The sequence below is a fragment of the Colossoma macropomum genome, unplaced genomic scaffold, assembly GCF_904425465.1.
Source record: "Colossoma macropomum unplaced genomic scaffold, Colossoma_macropomum, whole genome shotgun sequence".
In the NCBI taxonomy this organism is placed as follows: domain Eukaryota; kingdom Metazoa; phylum Chordata; class Actinopteri; order Characiformes; family Serrasalmidae; genus Colossoma; species Colossoma macropomum.
In genome coordinates, this window is record NW_023494806.1 from 16231798 (window position 1) to 16249170 (window position 17373).

At 38.3% G+C, this 17373-nt stretch overlaps 2 protein-coding genes across 4 annotated transcripts in view; one reads left to right on the forward strand and one right to left on the reverse strand.

Moving 5' to 3' along the window:
• Positions 1–21: 21 nt before the first annotated feature.
• ccnh (cyclin H) lies at positions 22–12622 on the forward strand. 2 transcript variants are annotated; one of them, XM_036597854.1, is made up of 11 exons: positions 24–82; positions 643–756; positions 1869–1996; positions 2389–2511; positions 2735–2808; positions 6234–6444; positions 7866–8029; positions 8531–8601; positions 8702–8810; positions 11784–11847; positions 11936–12622. In XM_036597854.1, the coding sequence occupies exons 3-11, from the start codon at positions 1880–1882 to the stop codon at positions 11966–11968; spliced, it is 966 nt and encodes a 321-aa protein (XP_036453747.1). In that variant the 5' UTR covers positions 24–82; positions 643–756; positions 1869–1879; the 3' UTR covers positions 11969–12622. The 2 variants fall into 2 exon arrangements, with proteins under 2 accessions (XP_036453745.1, XP_036453747.1); XM_036597852.1 differs by having other exon boundaries at positions 22–82; positions 11784–12622.
• A 364-nt stretch (positions 12623–12986) lies between these two features.
• Positions 12987–17373, reverse strand: part of rasa1a (RAS p21 protein activator (GTPase activating protein) 1a) — a 39653-nt gene continuing 35266 nt past the window's right edge. For both annotated transcript variants that reach the window (XM_036597850.1, XM_036597851.1), the window contains 8 exons: positions 16108–16250; positions 15623–15738; positions 15427–15513; positions 15248–15315; positions 15008–15096; positions 14850–14927; positions 14245–14379; positions 12987–13257 (listed from right to left, as the gene is read on the reverse strand). In XM_036597850.1, coding sequence (XP_036453743.1) covers positions 13174–13257; positions 14245–14379; positions 14850–14927; positions 15008–15096; positions 15248–15315; positions 15427–15513; positions 15623–15738; positions 16108–16250 — 800 coding nt within the window. In that variant the 3' untranslated portion in view covers positions 12987–13173. The remainder of the gene's footprint in view (positions 13258–14244; positions 14380–14849; positions 14928–15007; positions 15097–15247; positions 15316–15426; positions 15514–15622; positions 15739–16107; positions 16251–17373) is intronic.

The following is a 17373-nucleotide window of genomic DNA, read 5'->3' on the forward strand; positions in this document are numbered from 1 at the left end:
CATTACCGTACGTGGCTGCGTCCAAAACAGCAGACTACCATATTAAACTACCATGTTCTTTCGGTGACAAAATGACAAAACAGTGAGTTTTGTATCTTAATTTATCATGTAAATTTATGTGTACAAAATTTAAAAAGTGCACTGAAAAACATTATAAAACTGTTTATACCAAAGCTCCCTTATTTATTTATTTACGTATTATTGCAACATTTTGATCTCTATGGTCTCCATCAGGCAGTAAACGCAGATTTATATCAAAACAACAAAATATTCGAATTTGATTGTCAATAAAAGTATGAAAATTACAGGTAAAAATCTAACTGGTATTAGATGTTTATTCAAGGTACCACCTTATAATCTGAATCCCTTTAGACCAAGCAGAACATGCTCTGTGTCGTTTTTTCCCCTTGTTTAGCTAAATTCAGTTGTTGGTCACGAATGGGTTGAGAGCGTGTTTATTAGTTCCGCCCGCACGAAACGTCTCGATCTGTAATTTCTTCTCGTATAAAAGCAGTTGGGTTGTAAACAACATAAAATGTAGATTTTATTAGACAAGTCCACTTTATGTGTACGTAATGGAGACCATGCTTTGGTCGGATACGGTGCGCTAGGTGGCAGTAATACTGTTTTTATTGTCTTCAGTCCGCCGACGAAGGAGAAGTTAACTGGGTGTTCTGGTTTTAGTTCGAGCTTTGTTGAGCTCGGATCTGATGAGCTCCCACGTTCTGGTAGGAAAGTCAGCCTGCGGACACTAAGGTGAGATTGGCGTTGTTTTCCTGTGCTACAGAGTGTAGCATTTTGTCCTTTGAGTGAAATCAGATAGCAGATAAACAAGGTATGAACATGGCGAGCTGTCTGTCGCTGCGGTGGCTTCACCAGGATGCTCAGCTCTACTCTGGACCACCAGGAAAGAGGGCTTACCTTTAGACAGATCCTCCTTCTAAATCAACGAAGAGGAAATAGAAATAACGAGCAAACCGCCAAGGAAAGACTTCATAATTCAGGTCTCAGGACGTGTGTGTCTTATATTACCATAAAACACATTATCCTATATTTTGTGAGGGTCCTCACTTCCTGAATCCACTCCAGTCAGTGTTCCAGGTGTTTACTAATGACGTTTCCTTCTAAGCGTGCTTTCTTTCTTTACCCCAACTGAGCAAAACTGAACCTGAAAGATATGAGACCAAGTCTCATAAAGGACTGTTCTAGCTTTAATCCACAGGTTTTGATATCAGAAATTAATTTCATTTGTGATATCAAGAAAGTCCAGATTAAAAGCGAAAACGGCTTAAAATAATGAGTCAGCCTTCAGGTTCTACAACGTAGCAGGTTCATACCAAGCTGCTATGCACTTTGTCATGGTCCTCTTGATCTTAAGGGTAATATATAAGTGCTTATGTATCGGCATTGACAAATATGTACATGGATTAGATATTGGTGCATCTCTAACTTGCATGCAGTCCTCAATATGTGCTATTTCCAGTCTTGATAGTCATGTGTCTAGCTTCAAACTCGTATGGCTGTTCCAGCAGCTATATGACTAGCTATATGTTCATATACCAAGCCATTTATTTAATAATCACAATAATATTGCATATGATTTATATTCATAAGCACACTTACTGAAAATAATGGCAATTATTTTACAATTCAAAATCATGCAGCCCTGTTTTGTTCTTTATGTGGCCTGTACCCGTCCTATCCAAAGTGGATGAAACATGATAAAATCTAAATTATTACTGAGTTTGCGCGAGTATTGTCACTATCAGACACAATCGTAAAAAACAAGAACGCCAATAGTAGGGTTATAAAAGCTACTGCACACAACAATACACTAGCCAATAGCTAACTTGTGTTAATGTCTACAGCATCTCCAGCCATGTATCACAACAGCTCCCAGAAGAAATACTGGACTTTTGAAAATGAGGCAGCCTTGGAAGAATTGCGACAAGAGGCTAACCAGAAGTTTCGCTCAAAAGCCCTCAGTCTCAGAAAGGTAAGAACGGTTTTCAGTCTTTCGTGGATGACTGTGGTTACCAAAAATATGTCTTTGTTGGTAATTTATAACATTCGTGGACACTGTATGTCATCAAAGGTTTCTATGTAACGTAAGAGAAAAAGAGGGTTCTATTTATTAAAACAAAAATATCCACAAAATGTAGTGAATCTTAAACAGTATCACCCTGTAAGCGTGCCTGTGTGGGTATATGTATTTACATATTACACAGAATTGATAATTGCCACAAAATTTCCATCTGGAAAGATGAATAGCAGACAGATCTTGTGTATTTCGTAGCTCTTCTCCATTGCACACAGAAAAAAAAAATACTGGGACCTGGCTGTGATATTTGTATTGTTTCTAATGCTTTGCTTTTTTTTCCTCAACAGCCCGGAATAAATGATTCCATATTTCTTGATCCCCATGAAGAGAAAGTGCTTTTCAAGCATTATGAGAAGAGATTGCTGGACTTCTGCTCAATATTCAAACCTGCGATGCCCAAATCTGTGGTGGTAATTATTCAAATTCTATCAGAGACACTCAATGGCACAGTTACTAATCATTGATCTACTGTGAGAGTCCCACTACTGTAGCTAGTATTCAAACACAGAGATTCATTTTTATGCATGAAAGAGAGAGATGATGAATAAAGACAGCACTTGACTGTTTGGTCAGAGCCTAATGTCATGTATTACTCATCATTCTTCATTAAATATTTGTATTCTTCTGTTGTAGGGTACAGCCTGCATGTATTTCAGAAGATTTTATTTAAACAACTCTTTAATGGAGTACCACCCAAGGACAATTTTGTAAGTATTATGTCAACAGAATGACCTACCTATAGACATTATATGAAAAAGCAGATGATAATTTAATCTAGCAGGTCCTGGAGTACAGCTGCCCTGCATGTTGTAATGTTTTCCTGCTCTAACTAGAGCTGTCAAGATCATGTGATTTTAGCTAAATAATTACGATTAATGACTTAATTGTCTTTTCTTGTTCATTGTATGCACCTATTGAATTGGCCAAATTGGCTTATTAACCATCTTGCTTCCTAGTTATATATGCTTAGTAGCGCAAACAGGCTGTATAGCTAACAAATAAACATTACTTGTGCTACCATCTAAATCCGTTAGAACACACGTTAGAAGCTATAACTTTTTTTTGCTTGTGTAAGTTTCATGATGTCTCTTAATTATTGCATTTACTGCTTTCTTTTATTTACATGTTTTTGCCTTAACCCAACAAACCCAAATAACACTTTGCTTGTTATGGCTTAATGTTGTTGTGAAATCTAATGACTGGAAAATATTTGCAGTCAGCTTAAATAACTGCGATTATCTCAAATAACTGCGATTAGGTGATTGTGACAGGCCTAGCACCAACACATCCAGTTCATCTCAGGCAGGGCTTGTCAGTGGGTTTGTTAGCATGATGCGTGTTAGGAGCAGAGGAAAATCTAACATGCAAGAAATTGGTAGTTTGAGAACCACATGGTCATAAATTGGCTGCATATGATATGAACATCATTAACAACATATTGCTGTAGCTCATTGAATAGTTCTAAACTGGCTTTTTGACTGTCAGAAGAAATTTCATGTGGTAGTAAAGTTACTATCAGTGGAAATTATCTATCTGTCTGTCTGAAAATAATCACAGATGTTTTTCTGTTTATAGATTTTTAACAATTCAGTAAGTTAGGGATAAGTCTAGTGCATTTCTTGAATTAAAGGTAACAGATTTAAGAGCAGAACTTTTTTTTTTTTTTTCATTAGAAACTTCACCTTACTCCAGGGTACTCTTATCCTTTTGTCTTTACAGTTACTGAGTTTTTGCCCTTTCTCTTCGTTGAAGTCAATGACAGACTTGACACTTTCTGAAAACGTCTTCTCTTTCTGTTCTCTTACCTCTTACTCTTCTCTGTCCCTGTCCTCCACACACCTCTCCTCGTTCTCATCTTCATTTTTTTGTAGCTGAAAAGGACAAAAATACTCAACATCTTAATGCTGCCAACAGCAGTACATTTGACTAATTATAGCACATAAATATAGGTCTCTAGCCAGTCTTTGTATTTTCACTACAGAGTTAATTTAATACACTCCAGGGATTTACAAATACAAAACAGCAACTTAAACCCCAGTTCTATTTATTTTTCTTAAACATTGTTGATGCAGTTTCTATAGAAAGCAGGAACGTGGAGGAAACCATATAAAATATCTCCTTGAAGTTAGTGCCACTTTCATTGAAATTACCATTAACGTTAGCTGACTAACAGCTAGCTACCTAGCGGTTAACACAAGAACCGAAACAAGCTTTTTTTACGTCAAACGCGGGCTAAAATAACCATAACAAACAAACTCAACTGCTTTTTTTACATATGTGATTAAATGTACTTCGCTAGAATGTCAAACTCATTAAGTCATGTTTTATATATATTGTTAGATAACTAACCTAGCTCACAGTGAAAGGCTGTCATTAGCAGGCTAGCTAACTTACAGTTAAGTTAGTTCAGTATCATAATATATCGCGGGCATTTTAAATTTCTGTAAGTTAATTTTTCAAGAATAAACACATGAATTGTCAAGTAATATGACTTACATATAATAGATGTACAAATTATATCATCCAGGTTTAAGGTTATTAGAAGTCGATTAAGCATATTCTCCAAGGCTCCCATCGTACCCTACAAACGCCGCGAGCTAGTGATGAAGAGTCGATTCCGAATGAATCGATCCTTCGATTCCCACACGCCTGTGAGTAGGGGTGGACTGTTGGCCAATGACTCTAAGAATCGAAATGCTTGGAGTCGACTCTTCGGCTGTAGACTCCGTGTTTTATTCATAGTAAAAGGCTCGAGGGACTTTCTCACGGGGGCGAGTGTAAAGCTGGGAAGAGTCGGAGTAGCGTGAGTTTGGTTAATTAGCTAGCAGCTTTAAACGACGCCATCGCTGCTCACCAGCCGCTGTGAGCACAAACTCCGTTCACTGCAGCTCTTCATTTTCTCCGTGATTAGAGTTGCAATAAACTATAATTAGAAACGGTCCAAGGAACGAAAAGGAAAACCAAAAACGGCGTTTTTCACTGTTCCACCTTAAATGGCACTACAGGAACGTTCTGGCGACGACGCGCCGTTAAGGTGTCTGTTGCATCACTTAAGGTGGACCGGAAAAGTCGAACAAGAAGCTGCAGCCACTCCAGCCTCTTAAAAAGAGGAACATGATAATATCCAACTTTTTCTTTTTCAAAGAATTTGAGTTTTTTTGTGTCAGACATTTACATAAAATGCTAAAATCCACAAGCAAAATATTGAGTATCAGAATGTCCAAAATATGTTGCAAATACGAATAATGTTAAATCAAACGTATTGTTTTCAAAAAGATTAACTTGCTGCTCATTTTGATATAAATGTAATACTCATTTTGACAGTTTTTGCTTTAATAATATTATATTTGCAGATGTTTTTTTTTGCTTCTGGGATCCCTCTTTTGCTTCTGAAATTTTTCTTCTGAAATGATGGGGTCATTCTAAGTTAGTAAAACCACAAAGGTTCAATTACAGGTGATTATACACTAATGAAACCATGGTTTTATATATTATATTTGATTTCTGATAATAGCACCCCCTAAATTGTACTCACTGCACCTTTAAAAAAAGAGAAAAAGTTAATGAGCCCATACTTTGTGCTGGTACTCTGTACTAAAAGAATGTCTGTCTTACAAGTGATGGTTTGCTTCGATTGGGCTTTTGTGTTCTGCTTCTTTCACAGTTGCACTAAGAGGAACCTTTATTGTAAACTAGAGGTCACCAGTGTTCCACAAAGGGGCTGGTATGGCTGCTGGTTTTTGTTCCCATTAAGCAGGAGAACACCTGATTCTGCTTGTTTAATCAGTTGGTCTCAGTCATCAAACATTGGACTAGTTTTATGAGGTGTGCTTCTGCTAGGTTGGCATGAAAACCTGCAGTCAAACTGGCCTTTTGCAGATGAGGTTGATGTCCTCTGTTGTAAATGTTAACCAGGCATCACATGTACAGAGAAGAAATATACCATTTGTTTAACTGTTATGATATTTCAAAACAATGTAAATTAAAGAACTGAGAACAAACTGCTTGGCAACTGGCAACATGCATGCTGCGTGTTGGTGGGATAGGATGCTATCATGGCTGTAATGCTAATCTCTCAGCACTCTTATTTATTACTTTAATTAGGAATTTTGGTCCACTGTTCTCCCTTTAGGCTGACCTGTGCATACCTGTCCTGCAAGGTGGATGAGTTTAATGTTTCCAGCACTCAGTTTGTGGGGAATCTTCAGGAGAATCCAGCAGCTCAGGAGAGGGCGCTGGAACAGATCCTGGAATACGAGCTGCTCCTCATTCAGCAGCTCAACTTTCACCTGGTGGTGCACAACCCCTATCGGCCCATGGAAGGATTCCTCATAGACCTGAAGGTAGGATGGATGGGTTGTGTGTAGAAGTTGAATCTTTCATGTAACATAGAGCTATGGGTGGGCAGTGTGGCAAAACATATCATAATACTTGAAGACATTTTCACAATACATGATATTTATCACTGTTTTTCTGTGGTTTGGTAAGTTGAAACACAATGTACTAGTAGTGGCATGTTTAAAAAACGTTAGCAAAAATGATGAGTACAGTGAGTGTTTTACTGTGAGTGTTCAGTGTTTTACTGTGCGTCACATCATCCAGTCGGGGGTTAGTGATTTTGGGGCCCTAGGCAATAGCTAGGAATGGGGCCCCATGAATGTTAGTTTCTAAACTGTCTACACTGCAGAAAATTATATCTTGGCAAGCGAAATCATCTTAAATGTAGTTGTTCTATCTAATATGTCATTTTGAGTTTCCTCAAGGTTAACTTATTTCTAGACGTTTTCTACTTGTCATTTTATTTAATGAAATTATATCACTATATTGGTGTAAAATTTTGTTTGTTTTGCTTGAAACAAGTAGCCAATATAGTGAGACAGTTTGGTAGGTTGGTTGGTATTTGAGTTAGGTAGAAGTTGAGTAATGAGATCACTTTTTTTCAGGAAGTAGTAAGTAACATAATCCCGTTACAGTTTGAGAGAATGGATTACGTTTTTTGAGGACGTAGCCCAACACTGGAGCTATCTATGCTGACATTAAGGCTAGCGTTTTGTACGGTCTCCTGAGCCTGTGCCGCTGGACTTTTCAGACTAATTTCAAATAAATGAACATTCTTATAACAAATACACATGTTCATGGTTCATCCTAACCATGACTCAAAAATGACATTTTGTTCCAAAATTTGAGAAGCGTCAATGGACCTTGGCATTGAAGTTCATAATAAATTGTTTTTGGTTATGCCGTCTGACATTTGAGGAAGTAAGAAGCTGCAGACAGAAGTTTTTCAGTGAGTTGAGTTAAAGTTTTAAAATATAAAATCATGCCAAACTATTTTATTTAGAATTTCATTTGATTAAATTACCTTTTTTGATAGTTTAAATAATCAACATATATGGTTGTACGATTGTACTACCCGACATTGTTAGACTTTTTGAGTCAAAAAGGAACTGTTATATGGATGCACCAAACACCTCTTTTATGTAAAACAGTTTTGTTGAATAATTTGATGCTATATTTACTATGTTTGGGAAAATAATGGATACAAAAAAATGCAGGTCATGTCAACGATACACACACACACACACACATATGCAATAATGACATCCACAGTATTGTGATATCACATTGTCATATTGCTCTGCCCTACACAGAACTTGTAATGAAGGTTGTGAGTTCATTGCTAGAGACCCAACCATTCAAATTAACATATCTACAAGATCATTTTCAAGGTGTGATTATCAGAAGTGATATGATCTTTCTCTAGACGAGATATCCACTGTTGGAAAACCCAGAAGTGCTGAGGAAGAACGCAGATGATTTCCTCAACAGAGCCGCAATGACGGATGCTGGGCTTCTTTTCTCACCCTCGCAGATTGCCCTGACCGCTGTGCTGAACAGTGCAGCTCGTGCTGGCCTCAACATGGAAACGTGGGTTCACTAAATGCTGTCTTATATGGAGCTCTAAAACAGCATTTGTTTTAGAATGACTGAGGCAAAGTTGGAAATATCGAACACTACACTGTTCCTGGATATTTTGATTTATGTCCAATTGTTGTACATCACACTTGTTAATGATTGTCTTCAAGGCGGTATTTCACTGCTAGCCAGATAACCTAAGCCCAAAATCCAGCCTTACCAATAGGAGAAGAGTTAAGGGATGTTCCTGTTGGACAATCCTCATGCTGGGCTCAAATAATCCAGTTTACTAAGAAATCCTGTTTTATGAAGTCCCCAGAAGGAACATCTCCTGGAGCAGTGTTGGTGTCCACAAGAGGGCATATCAACATGGCTTCATGGGGAACTTTCTTCATTGTACCATCTGAGATTTGTTTACATATGAAACACAGATAACGATTCACTGTCTCTCAGATAATAGTTATTTGTCCATAATCTTGCAAGTCTCAGAGAACTGCTCTTTACTCTTTCCAGATACCTTACTGAGTGCATGGGGCTAAAGGATAACAAGGAGACCCTCTCAAAGATGTATGATGCCATGAGGCGTAAGTATTTTTATCGTTATTACGACCTGATAGCATATCAAAAATCAAGTCAAAATGCTTTTGTGTCAAGAAATGCAGGATGATCTTTTTGAAATTTTAGGAATAACAATTCTCATTAAGGAATATGAGCTTCCCAGAACAGACGAAGTGAACATCTACAAACAGAAACTGGAGAGGATTCATGCTGAATGCGCCCCAAACACAAATTTGTAAGTACAAAACATGTCATTGTGTGTGTTTACATGCACTTAATAATCTGATAACTGCAGAAAATCAGATTTTGTCAGTAATCCAATCAACGCGTTTATATACACTTGAGTAATCAGATAATGAGGAAACTCCAGGTCTACGAGTCAGGCAGTAATCTGATTTCTACTTTGCAACCAGCCAGTAAACTCACTGAAGATGATGTGACGCAAACGTAACGTAAACTCGAACTCCATGCTGTGGCTTTAAAAGAAACATTGCGCCACTTCACCTGAAAATAAGAACATGCATCATCTAACAAATAAAGAATACCATCTCACGGCAACGCTGCTTATTTCTAGTCCGTTTTTGCACATGTGCAGACTGAGAAATCTGAAAGAAATCAGAGTAAGGGTATACATACAATTATTCAGCTAAAATCCAGCTCTCTCTCTATCAGATTTTTAATCGGATTTCTAGATCGGAGTATGCTGTTTTCATGGCCATTTTAATAATCAGATAAAGACAGAAATGATCGGATTATTGAGTGCATGTAAACACATTCATTTATAGCAGTGATTCTCAAACCGGTCCTCACTGACCCCACAGATGGTCCACATTTTTACTCTATCCCATCTGTTGCAAGTTAGGTTGGAACAAAATATGATGGTCCCCAAAGACTGGTTTGAGAACCACTGATTTATGAGTACACATTTATAGATGTAAGAATTGATACTGGTATTTTAAAAGGACGCACACAACAGAACTATAATACAAACAGCTTTATTCAGCCTGGTCAGTCGTGTGGTGTCTTGGTATCTAAGATGCAAAAGTTGTGAATTGGTTTGTCAAATAGAAAAATAAAAATACATGAGCTTTCAGAAATTCACAGGAGTCATATTACATCAGTGTCATGCTGTTTCTCAGGTCAGTTAGATCACTGAACACAGCTAAGCTACAGTAAGTTTAATGAAGGTCGTTGCCTTGCAGCTACAAAACAGGAATATTTTGGTATACAGTGAAATCAAGTTTGTGGAGGTAAGTACATGCCTAATTAAGCAAAAGTTTTTTTTTCCTTTTCTTTTCTTTTCAAGACTACCTGGACAACTAATCACATACAAAAATGGTTTGATTCATTGGCAAAGCTGTGTAAACAGGGAACAAATATTTTACCTTCACAAAATTGACCAGCATGATGTCAGGGAAGCGTAAAGAGGTGTTACACAATGTAAAATCAAGATATACGGATATCATTTCTTGCATAAATCGCACTACGACACCATCCTACTGATTATGTACTGTGAGCAAAGGAGTTTGTAAAACCCAAGGCAGTCAGTATTGCATTTCTTCATGACGACACTAGGGCAATTCCCTAAACCACCATGTCAGTTTGACTGCAGTCAGTTTAGAAGTGATGCAGTCTACATTAAGTTTCTCAGTCACAGATTAGGTGTGAGATCTGGGGGGGTGCAGCTTATCAATGTAAACACATGCACAGAGCATGGAGGGGTGGCAGGTAAGGGACAGGAACCTTATCTTTCCGTCGTACGTTTTATCCACCGTGTACATCGCGCAGATGCTGGTTTCTAGATAAAAAGCCGAGGTGCAGCATTTCATCAAGCAAAGCAGCTCAGGAAGAGTTAGGATAGGCTCAGCTGCTATCTTTATAGGCTGACGTCTCCAATCGAACGCAGGAAGAGGTTGCATGGTGACATTTGAGTGTAGTAGGTTTCTTAAGGCTTGTATTTCAGGTGCTTCTCGCTTCCCTGATGATTCTTGTCCACTCTAAACAGGGCTCAAGTGCACACTGCAGAGCTCCCAGAGTAGTCTCGTACCCTGGGCTGCTATAGGCAGCTGCATTTTTTTGTAATCCCTAATTATCTGGTATGTAGGGGGAGAAATCCAAGTTGATTCCAAGCAGTCCTTAAAAATTTAGAAGGATCTAACTGCACATGAAGGACTTTAGAAAGAAAGCTGTTTTAGAGAAGTTTCCAGGGGAGAAATTGGCAAAGGCAGAGGCTTTTCATTTTAGCCCTGAAAAACATTGCAGTTCAAAAGCCATTTGTCCACACAGCAGTGAGGTTTTAAAAGGTACCCTGCCTCTTAGAGGACCACCTTCAATAACCTGTGTCCTCACATGAAGAAATGAGTTTATTTTATTGGGGAAAGTGGTCCCAAAGTTAGAACCCACAAAGTCACTGGTCCACAGCTGTAGCTTTGTCCCATGTTTGGATGAGTCCGTGCAGCAGTCATTCGTATCAGAGGACCTGGATAGTGGCGGCCATAATGGTACATTCAGGTCTGTAAAATTTAGAAAGGTTTATGCATCAAGGAACTGGCTGAAAATTACAATAATTGTCTCTATTAATGGTCTGTGCAGTTTTAATTATAGCCTAAAATTTATAGTAGGGAATTTTACCTAATAACAGAGCTTGTGAACTGCTTGTAGATAAGCAAGACCAATCAGAAGCAACTATATACTGACATGATGTGTAAATTATGAAACAACCAAAACTAACTGGCCTTTTGGCACAGTACATTCAGCTGTCAGGCCTGAAGCCACAAAGAAGTGGCACCTGGGCTCAATTCATAGAAAACAAACTCAATTTAAATTCCATTCATTCACAATAGTGCTTTGAAAATCACAATTAGACATTTTCCACAATAACTGTCGTTCGCCCAAAATATAATTCACCTATAAGTGTAAATACATAATTTACAGGTTTAAGTATTAAATAATCATACCTACCTTGTTGTGTTCTGGTGAGGTGACTCAGTTATCTACATCTAATATGAAACTACAAGAAGACATGGACATGAGTCTATGACTACACATGGAGGATATAGAGGGAGGAAGGCTAGCATGCTCAGAGATGTGTAGGGGTGATGCTAAACTAAGAAATACAGTATCTACGTAATCACATCTCAGAAGAGGCATGCTAGGAATATTCTAATGGGGTCTTCATGAATGTATTCTGTGCCTCTGTGTCCTCCAGGAAAAGAAAGCATGGCTATGAAGATGATGACCATGTTGTGAAAAAGCCCCTTGTTACTGAGGAGGTAAGTCATGACTTCTGGACCTCCCTCAGTTCCCTTGGAACAATCTTCATCTGTCATATGGTGTCTAATGAAAGCTTATCATCTGTAGGAGTGGACTGATGAAGACCTGGATGTTTTGTGACGAGAATACCTTGTCTTCTCAGGAAAAAGCTTTATTTTATGAAGACACATTCCTGAGTTTGACAGTTTTACACAGCTACTTAATCCACGAGTGAAGGGTAAAGCCAGCCTTTCTGATTTTGCCACTTAGTCCTACAGACACATTGTGTGGAGTTTTTTTTTGTGTTTTGTAAATACCTAGACAATATTTGTTGTCTTGTTATGCTGATTTATTTACTTTACTGAAAATAAAATTTTTGTACTTAGTTTCATATGAAATGTTCTTTAAAATGGTTCACAAGAAACATAGTTAGTTACAAGAATGTAGAAATGCTTGGACATTAGAAGACAAGAAAGACTTTAATTTCTCAGAAATTACACTTCCTTTACACTTTACGCCCAATCTGAGAAAGAAGTCAGTCAGTACTTTATAAAATGTTTAATAAGTGCATGCATTCCTGATACAGTCTGTACTATAATAATTTTTACTGCTGTAAACATTTTATTTATTCTTCCCCTGAGAACAAGTCTGGCTTTTCAGTTAATCTCAGGGAAGACTGAACCAATCAAAAATATTGCAGGGAATGGGGGGAGTGGATTTACTCAAATTATATACTCATGATTCCAGCAAGAGAATTTATTGTTCTGATATAAAATAATCATACTCTCTTTAAAATATCCAGTCTACACCACAATCATAACTAAATGAAACGAAGAGAACACTAGTTTGAGCACATTTTGCATATTCATAACCTTGTAAATCGGTAACAAATTACAGTATAAAAAGCATTGTAGCTCATAATCCAGTTACAGGAGATCGCTGCAGCTTCGTGTCAGTCGAGTTTTCATATCAAGCAGACAAAAAGAAAACGCTTTGGCAACCGTTGTTCAATGGTACTCTGAGCATCATGGTCACTATTCGGACCCATTTTGGAAGAAAGAAAAAAAAATAAATGTACCCATGATGTGGGGCACAGTCAAACTGAAGTTGCTGTGTGAATAGCTTAAGAAGTCATTGGTGCAGGATTCGGGCCCCAGGCTGTTTTGTTTTGTTTCACTGCTGTAGTTGCATAGTTCTTGTGGCGTGGCGGAGGAAGGGGAGGGAGAGTGAGGAAAGAGATGGGGAGAGGTTGCCATGGTGATGAGGGTGGAGCATGCTGGGATCCCACTGGCTACTCCATGGAGACGGAGACAGACTGAGTGACAGACAGAGAGGGGGAGATGGAACTACCTGTTGCTGTTGGACATGGCGTACTGCGCCTGTTTCTGCTGGAGGAGCTCAGTGATGGCCAGCAGCTTTTTCAGCACATGCTGCAGAGAGAGAGACGAACATTAGAGTTAACAGGAGCAGGGGTTAGAAATGGTACAGAAAACAAACTGTACACGAGGAATATTTTTCATAGAACACAACTGAAAACACTGGAGCCCAAACAGCATTTTACACATATCAAATGAGTATTCAAATACTCGCTCTGACAGTCACCCTTAAAAACAATCATAATGAAGCTTTTTTGTTTTTTTTAAGCCTCATGATGTCTCATTATACACATTTACGGTTTTATTTACATTCATTTGCCTCAATCCAGCAAACCCAATCCACATTTTGTTTGTTACTACATAATATGAATGTGAAATCCAACAACTGTGGAAAATGACTGCGGTCAGCTTAAATAATTGTGATCATCTCAAATAATTATGATTAGGTGATTACATAATAATTGTGACAGCCTTACATGAAGCAGTTGCGTGACAGCTTTTGTGGCTTTAAAAAAGACAAAGCTTCTAAATACTAAATAAACGAATACAAGTATAACGAAATAAATACTTCAGTGTTGCCATTATTTGGGCCAGCCTTAAAAACAGGTAAAAAACGGAGTAAAAACTAGCTACTTTAAAATGTTATCCAGGTAATAACATTATGTTGTTCTGGTTCATTTTTATTGGAGCAATTTAGTTTGATTCATTCTGATCAGAAAGTTTATTTTCTGTAGAATGTTAAATAAGATTCCTCCAATACAACATTATACATATCAGAACTATTAAAACAAATCAAAAACACACCAACACCAAATCAATTTCTGCTACTTTCAATAAAAACCAAATTTTATTAACCGGTTAATCTTACGTTTTTGTTCCGTCGGCTATTTCTAATCCCTGAACAAGAGTTTGATTAAGCAGCCATTTAACTGGAGTTCATGTTTTTAATGAAGTACCTGTGGAGGACCCCTGCTTTGGCCAGGCACGTTTAAATGAATGTTCTCATTTGAAACCTTTGGCTGCACAATGATCCACAAATACCTGCTGTGCTCCTCTCTCGTTGCTGAGGGTGCGGAGTTCATCCGAGTGAGTAGCACAGATCTCATGCAGGGCAGCAAGGTCTCGGGACAGATCAGTCCTAAAGTGCTCTGTAGCATCGGGCAGGTCAGGGACATTCTGAAAAGAACAGGAGAGAACACCTGTTACCAGCCTCCCTTTACCAGAGCTCTACAATGAACTTGAAGGAAATACTGCAGATTCAGACATAAATTAACGTGGTGGTTCAGCCTTAAATCTAATTTACACAATTTTCCCCATTACTCCAAAATGTAGATTATCAGTCAAGATATGTTTGGCATCTGAAGTTTACTTTAGTAATGTAGCTAACAAGTAATGGAAACTTGTACCCACCAATTTGCACTGCACAAACTGCATGCCTAAATCGTCAAACGCTTGCCTGAAACCATTTTATGTCATCTCAAACTTTGCATAAAATGATTTTTGGCCTAACTATTGCTTAAAGCCGACCACTGAACTTAACTGTCAGCAGTGATTTCACTGAAATTTCTTATATTCTTTTTTTTTGTTCTGTGGTCTAAACTTCCTCTGCATGCAGGAACTTCTGTGTTACATTACATGCAGCTCACCCCCAACTCATCCAGAAACATGATCATCCGTTGTTTGTTGTTCTTAATGAATGGATTCACTCCTTCCATGTAGGGCTCCTAGACCACAAATAGAAAGTATCTCAACATCCTCTTTTACCAAAAACAACATGCACTCATCTACGTGTGTTAAGACAAACCTTGGCACCAAACTCCACCAGATTGGCCAGGTTCTGGACAGACTTGGCCACCAGGGTGAGCGTTCGGCCTGCGGTCGGGGATGGAGGGTCTACAAAAGAACATGCACAAAGTGCTGTTACATTGACTGCCTTTCTTTTTCTATTGGCCTCAGAATAGAATACCGCTACCCAAGTAAGCACTCGGCTTTAATGTTCCATATCCACAAGCAAGAGTTCTCATTATGTAAGCTGTGTCCTTACCAGCGATGATGTTGAACATTCTGGGGTTGAGAATGGCAGGGCAGATTAACCGCAGGAAGACAAAACCACTGCGGACAGACCGAAATAGAATAATCTTACTCAGCTGAAACAGACGACTATGCTGTACCTGAGGGTTAGCGACAAAAAAGTCTTTAAAAAGAAAAAATGTTGTGGCTTACCTCACAACTCTGGTCCGCATTGTAGTGTTAGTGGGCCATTTCTGCTGCACAGACTTCTGCAGGCACCCGTATATAAACCTCAGAGTCCTGCGACAGTGAAAGCAGAGGAAGGATACAACAGCCAGTCTCAATACCAGAAGTCAAAAACAAGTATAACTCATCTCAACACAAAAGCTCCATGTGTTATTTTGCTTACGGAGGCAGGATCTCAGCAGCCATGAAGATTTTCTCCACCAGCTCAGAAAGGATGGTGAGCAGATGTGTCAGATTCAAATTTACATCCTCGTTCTTCTCCAGTTTGGACGGGTTCAGCTTCAGGGGAGAGAGCAGGAAATACTCAAAGTTGGGACAATGGTTTGACCTATAATAAACTTCCAGATCAGGCAGTAGATTCATTAACATAGATCAGCTGCAGACTGAATTTAAATCGGTGCACATTTTCAGCAAAGCAGGGGTTACAGGACAAACATAAGAAGTTGCTGTTTTGCACTGAAAAGGTAGGTGCTACAGTATGTTATCGACTGCATCATATTAACATGTTCAATGCTACTTTCACTGTTACAGAAACTTTAACACAGCAGTAAAAGTAACAGCAGAATCAGAAGAAAATGCCAGACTACATCATCCACGAGGAACTAAAGAGTATCATCCCCAAAAATGTACTATGCTCTATGGACAAACCTCACAAGACTGCTTGCTTTCCATAATCTTGAGAATGGTGTCTTTGAGGGCATGGTGGACGAAAGGTGTGGCAGTGGCCTTCATGTACTGCTCCATCAGAGTGCTGGCCAGTGTGGTGGCACGGAACAGAGTGGTGGCTTCATCTAAATAATAATATAAAAAAAAATAAAAATACTGCAAGTCTTTTCACTTCATTCACATATCTACCACAGATTGTAGTAGGCTTGTTACAGTGTCACAGTTAGTCATAGTGTAAGATTGGACGGTTACCTCACCACTTTCTTTACCATGACACTGATTAAAATGCATTTCGTCTATTTGTCTATTCCCATCTACGAGTGATAAGTCCTTAAACCAGTGATACTGTCTATTTTAGCCCTGACCCTTTCATTTGCAACTCACCCTTAAACACTCTAGAGCAGCTTTCTCCACATATCTCCACTCACAGGGGATGTTAACCTCTTAGCACCAGTAGATGCAACATTGCAAGTTAGTAATATTATACATGTAGCTACCACATGCACAAAAATTGTGGCATTGCTGGCCATAAATGAACCAAACAACAAATCTGCGTATGTCCAACAACTCTTTCGCAGCTTAATCATTTTGCAATAAGCAACATGCACAGTTTTTATTAACCTTTTAGCATAATTAGCTAAAATGAAATGTAATGTTGACTTACAAAAGTTAACTGTTTGGTTTAGAGCTAAACACTGCTGGCCAGTAGTTTTTTTTTTTTTGCTTAGTCTGCGCCCTCCTTCACTCGCATTGTTTTGGTTTGCATTGCTTCTGCAATTTGCCAAAATTAAACTGAGAACACAGTGACCTACAAATATCTTGAAATTACATTACATTAAATAATTAAGGCTACTATTTACTATTTCTAATAAAAATATAAATTTGTTAATTTTTTTTTCTTATTTGTTTCATACACAATTTATGTGCAAAGAAATGTTGCACTTGAAGACCTCAAAGAAAATGTGCTCAAAAAGTAAAGACATGTTCAAAACTAGTGTGCAAGGATAACGGCAATGTAGCAAGTTCAATAAATGCATGTGAGAGTGGTGAGTTTCAGATTTTTAATAATTTACCTATCATTTTAGCCACCTTCTTGTGCGTTTCAAATAGTATCTTAGTACTGTGATACCATGAAAGCATGACTTTTTTTGACTAGGTTATCATACTGTGGAAATGTCAATCCGTGACACTACCTTGTAGGTTGGGCTGGGCAAAGAAATCAAACCTGCTGGGAAAATGTTAACATCA